General features: G+C 45.6%; 1 protein-coding gene across 1 annotated transcript in view; it reads left to right on the top strand.

Moving 5' to 3' along the window:
- Positions 1 to 750: 750 nt before the first annotated feature.
- LOC310845407 (homeobox protein ANF-1-like) overlaps positions 751 to 6,000 on the top strand; it is an 87,780-nt gene continuing 82,530 nt past the window's right edge. Inside the window, exons 1-2 of the mRNA XM_083740558.1 lie at positions 751 to 820; positions 1,585 to 1,748. Coding sequence (XP_083596684.1) covers positions 799 to 820; positions 1,585 to 1,748 — 186 coding nt within the window. The 5' untranslated portion in view covers positions 751 to 798. The remainder of the gene's footprint in view (positions 821 to 1,584; positions 1,749 to 6,000) is intronic.

The following is a 6,000-nucleotide window of genomic DNA, read 5'->3' as shown; positions in this document are numbered from 1 at the left end:
TGAAAGACCTCCTGACTTCTTGGCAAGAGGAGTTTACCTTCTCTTTATTTGCAATGGTGTTACTCACATTCTTCCCTTCAAGTTTTTGCACCCCCGAACCGTAACAAAAACCTCTAAGCGGCTTACAGAAACATGAACATGATCGATAAAAGTCAAAGTGAAAAACATGCAAAATGCAATTACAGTTAAGCTGAAACCACCGATTAAACGGCATAGCAACTTTTTGCAGGTAAAGGTAAAGTAAAGGAAACAAAGTTTATAGCAGGCGCCGCAAAGGGTGCAGTGAAGGCGCCGGCTTCATCTCAAAAGGCAGGGGGTTTCAGAGTGTACTTGCTGCATCTAGGCTTCTTGGGCAAAACCTTTCAACATGCCTAAGTCTTGGCGCATCTCTGTCTGTAAAATGAAAGCCTCATAATAATATTTTTTAAAAATAAAACACAGTTCTGTCTGGCTCTCTCGCTGCCCAACCCGTCTTCTCAATTCCCTTCTCTTAAACTGTGCGCACTAATCTCCAAGCCTATGGGGCTATTTTCCAGTTTTGCTAAGGGAAGGGTGCGCTCCAGCCCATCTAGATTGGTCAAGCAGCGTTTGAAAAGTGAACTTGAAACTCGCTCCTCCCCAAAAGCCGCCTCCCCATTGGAGCGCTTCTCTCCAAGGAAAACGCGCCGGCCAATTGGCAGCCCGGAGGGGCTATAAAGGCCGAACTCCAGAAACCTGGAGCGGGCCTTGAGGAGAAAGGGCATTTTTGGAAGCGAAAAGCAGCTTTGTTCGAAGAGAGCGAGGCAGCGCTTTTGCAAGATGAAAACTACCACCAGCCGAGGTAAGAAGAGGGGATTGTTAAGAAGATTTTTAGTTCACTTGTCTATAAAAAAAATGCTCAAATGATTGATATAAATTGAGGGTTTCATAAACGATGGTTTTTATAAAGGAAGGTTGTTTCTGTTTCTGGGTCAGGATCAGGGTGTAGGAAAGACCCATGTGTGGTAGCCAGGGAGGGATTACAAAGGGGCTCAAATGTCTTCGGTTGGAAACATTTCGCAAGATTGGTTTGCACATATTTTACTTGTAAGCATGAAGCATTTAGTGCATTTTACTGCATGAAGCGTTTACACACACACTTTCTGACTGTTAAATCCCTTTCACATAAACGGGATTCAATTTCTCAATAAACGTGGTTAGGATCGGCTGCGGAAAATGATGGCAGGCATAGAAATAAGAGCGTAAACGTATTACCTAAAGTTCTATGGTTTGTTTTCATTCAAGCCTTGTTCAGAGCAACCGGAGGTTTATTTAAAGGCCACAAAGTGCGTGGATTTCAATGTCGGGTACAAAAGCCTTTCTGTAAAAAGCGAAGGCTTTGCCCTTCTGCGCTCTGCCGGGTGGGTGGTCAGCGGGGCGGTAGAAAGAATTGCCACCGAAGCGTTCTATACTGGTGGTTGTTTTACGCAGTGTAACCTCAGGCAGCGCGCGGACAAGTGCAGGCGATGTAGCTCTGAGCTTTCCATTTCGGGAGGAAGATCTGCAAGCGTAGCTTCAGTTAAAGCCGAGCGCTTCCTTCAGATTTGCCTCTTTGTCTTTTCCCAGGAGGAAGCTACCCCAAAGTCGGAGGAGAAAGGCGAAAAAGGACCGTTTTCACCCCTGCCCAAATCGAGCTTTTAAAGAAGGAGTTTGAAAAGAACCAGTACCCCGGATACGAGACCAGGGAGGCGCTGGCGAGGTGCATCGGAGTCGAGGAAGATCGTGTGCACGTAAGAATCGGGATGGTGGGGGCTCCCAAGTCTTCCCTAAACCGCACATACTGGAACAATTTGAAAGGCTTCGAATAATCCTTGCGTAGTCGAAGGCCTTAGTTCACCCGGGTGCCTCTCAGCTTATCGCGAAAGGCGCCTTGTTCAAGAGCTAACTTCCTCTTTCTTGGTGTGTGTTTTTTTGGGGGGGGTGTATCGTGGGTTCTGGGTTTAAATCATTAAAAAAAAATCTTCAGAGACCCATCTTAGAAATCTAATTTCTGCAATGGATAGGCTTAGTGCTAAAAGTACATTAAATCTGGTTTTATAGGCTGCCTTTGCAGCCTGATCCACTTAACACTAACTCCCAAGGTAATGTGCAGAGGACTGCAGCCATAAGCAGCTTGCACTGGGGAGACTAAAACGAGTTAAGCTGCATTGCTTTTTCTGGCAAAAGTTGAGTAAGTACTTAGTTCTCTCCTACAGAGAAATTGGCATTTACAAATATATATACAAACACTTCCCTGCCTAGTCCATTACCCCCAGGACACTTGGGAGGCTGAGGCAGAAGACCCCAAACAGGGCACAACAAATGGGTAGGTCTTCTGAGTGAGCCATTTAAAATTACTTTTATTAAGTTTATTGATTTTTTAAAACAATTGCCAGGCATAAAGTGTTGCCTTCCAGCACAAATGCACACAAAATACAGCCAACTAGCACAATACAAAACAAGTTAACGTAGGTTCTCCCACTGTCATACACTAATCTTTGCTTGGTTGTTGTACCTGAAAGTGAAATTATGACCTACCCGTTTGGAAATAATGGGCATTTGGTTCTCTCCTTTCTTCTGTTCAGATCTGGTTTCAAAACCGACGAGCCAGAACACCAAAGAGGATCGGTTCCAGGAAAAGGATCGGGAACCAGGCTGCAGCTCCTTATAGCCACAGTGAGAGAACCTGCCCAAGAAGCAGCGTGGACAGCAGCCCGAGAAGCAGTCCAGGAAGCAGCCAAAATATTCAAAATATTCACACGCAACAAAATTACCAGCCACACAACCTTCATTATGCTGAAAGCTATGGAGGAGCAGGGTTGTGGCAGCCACCTCTCAACAACACGCAACCGGGAGAGTGTGCCCCGCAACAGCAGAGCTCCCCGGAATTGAACCCTGCTTATTACCAGCAAGCTGCTTTTTGTGGAACTGGGCTTTCTGAGACTTCCCAGGCGAGCAACTGCCCAGTTCCATATTATGGTGCAGAGATGGTGAGGCAGCCTCCACCACCATCTGGGAACTTCTTCATGGCATCAAGCACTTACACTCCCTGGTCTGCAACGGGGAATTATTCAGCTACAAATCCTGTACAAATGCAGAATGTTGATGGAAGTGCTTCAGACTCTCAGTTTTTCTCTTTAAATCAGTTTCCAGATTAGCATCCCCACTCCTTCCTTGCTATCCTGTACATATTTTACAAGCTCCCTCTTTTAATGCCTTTTAATGTATTACTCTGATGTTTTGAATAAAGTTTGTTTTTTTAATAGCTTGTCTGGAGTCTTGATATAATTTCCCATTTACTACAACATTCACTTTCCTGTGTGCAAGCTTAATTTTTCCATAGAAAAAAGACAATTGTGAGGTACATGTGGTTCTAGAGATAAAAGGTCAGGTCTACTAATGGCTGAATATTCCTGAGACACATTTTAATGCACCAATGGCTTTCTGCCCCTTTCCTTTCCCTTTTAAGTCTCTGTATCTGAGGCTAGAGTAGGTGGCAATAAATATGGTGGGAAGTTGGTATATTTTCTTTGTATGCAAAATAATATTTGTAGATCCTGCTATAAGTAGATTTAGTAACACTTTCATGTGTTAATAAGTTTGGTTTCCATTAATGAGTCTTCCATTTTTTAAAAAACAGAAGTTTGAGATGGGGATATAAGGTTTAATTGATTTTTCTACAATGAGTGTGTTAAGTTGCTCTCCAAAGCTTTAAAGACATATAAGTTTAACTTATAAATGCCCATGTTGCAGGCTAAAGCACATACATCTATTCAAAACTTTGTGTGGGGATATTTTGAACACTTTATTTTATTTTCTTGCTCTTAATTCCCCCCCCCCTCAAGGTTTGTGCTCTACTGCCTTCAATGAAGCTTTATAGGAGGGTTGCCTGTGAACTAGAGGTACCACTGTATATGCCTGAGGGAAGATGGTGGCGCCCTATGGAGACCAGCTACGAGATAACTCTGAAGGGCTTCCCTCTCGACATTGTCTTCCCTTATTACGTTCCCTCAGCATCAGCGCTATAACCAACGTCTTGCTGGGACAAGGGGGGGGAGGGGTATCCTTCCCGCTCCTCTTTCTGTTCCCAACGGCCGCCCATCCCCCACTCCCTCTCGCTTCGCCTCAGAGATTCAAGGTTGGCGCCGCGCGACGTTTCCCGCCCAAACCTCCCCCGCGCATGCGCCCCTGCCTGTCCCTTTTGCCACACCGGCCACCCGCTTCCTCCTCCTCCTCCCTGGTCTCCCCGCTTCTCCCCCCTCCCGTCCCCTCGGTCTCCTCTCCGCTCCCTCTCAACACAATGACTCCCCCACCCCACCCCGCAGGGGGGACCCACCCGTGAGGCGAGATAAGCGCATTAGCATGTCTGGCCTCTGAGGAAGGCTGCCCCCTCTCGCCTTCCATGCTGCTCCTTTCATTCCTCCATCCTTCTGCTCCCCTCTGGCCCCTCCAGGCTCAGCGCGGGGGGCGGGACCGGCTGGGCTGCCCTAAATCCGCCTCTGCTTGGGAGCTGGATTTTCCTCAGCTTCCACTTCTTCCCCACTACAAATCTGCCGCTACTACAGCCTCAGGGGAAGAGGAGGCGCCACTGGTCTCTTCTCGCCTTTCTTCGCCATTTGATCTTGATCCCCCAACAATCTCCATTCTTCCCTTCTTCCTGGGAGGGGGGGCAGTTTTGGGACTCGTCTCAGGTGACCAAATGTCTTGGGCCGGCCCTGCTGACCCCCCTCCAGGAGTAAGTCTGGCCAAGGTGGCTGGGACGTCAGCTCAGGCAAATGCAACCCAGGGAGGGTTTCACCCGGAAGCCTGTGCCCCCTTTTCATCTTTGCCTCCTTTTCCGAACCTGGCCCTGGGAATTCGGCTGGTGTTTCTCTCCCTCCTCCATAAGGAAAGCCCTGAGGGGCCTCACACTAGCATTCCCTGGGCAGTTGCCAAATGCTGAGGGGTGAGCACTCTGCACATGCCTGGGAGTAAACCACCTACCAGCTCCTGTTAGATTTCCTTAGGTGAGAGAAAGGGTTTCTAGAGTGATAGCCCAGTAGGTGCCTCCAGAACTCATTGGAGGAAGAGTAAATGGTGACCACCACAGCACTGTCGAAAAGGAGGACACAGGTATCATTCAATGGGTCTGTGCTAATTTAAGGTTATATTCATCCCTATATTTGGAATTATTGTTGATTCCCACCCCCCTCAATTTAATTTTTTTATCAGTTTGTAAAACAAAAAACTGCAAAGTGGTTTACTATCAAGTGGGGTATACATTTAATGAAATAAATAAACAAATGGCGAAAGGCAACTTAAAAACAATTACTGTAATTTAAATAGAAATATAATACTTCTCACCGTACTTAGGTGACCTGAATGCCTGCTTAGTCTGCTGCCCAAATGCTGACTGTTGGCGGGCATTTGTTTGAAAACTGCAGCTAGACTATAAAGCCCTTGAAAGAATGCTGTGTCTGCTATGTCTCTGTTCCAGCACTCTTTTGTTTAATCAAATTTCCACTATACTTTTCTTCATCAAGGCTACACTTTCTGAAAAACAACCTATTCACAATAGGCTTCAGAAACCACAAAGTTACTGTTTAACAACCTTCAGATTAACACACTCACACACATTAATTAATTAATTACAGATCGTTCCAAAGAGCACCCACATTGAAGTATGATTTCTGGTAAAATAACTCATGGTGAAAAGAATTTTTAGGGTATTTTAGAATTATGGGTATTTTAAGAGCTTAGATGGTTATTTAAAGATTGCTGTTTCAAAATATACATTGAGCTTTTGAAGGAAATGTCAAAACACAACTCCAGTTTTTTTGATATCTGCAGGCTTACACATTGCCCACAGTCAAACGGGACTTATTTGAGTAATATAATAATTTTAACATTTGAAAAGGAAATGAGATGAAGTGGGTGTCGATCAGGGAGAGAGAGCTTTATTGGCAGTAGAACCCCAGCTATGGAACAGCCTCCTCAGTGAGTCTTTCCTGGTGCCATCTTCTC

The sequence above is a fragment of the Podarcis gaigeae genome (genome assembly GCF_964106915.1).
Source record: "Podarcis gaigeae genome assembly, chromosome: 5".
Lineage (NCBI taxonomy): Eukaryota > Metazoa > Chordata > Lepidosauria > Squamata > Lacertidae > Podarcis > Podarcis gaigeae.
This window is presented reverse-complemented; position numbering and strand designations above follow the sequence as displayed.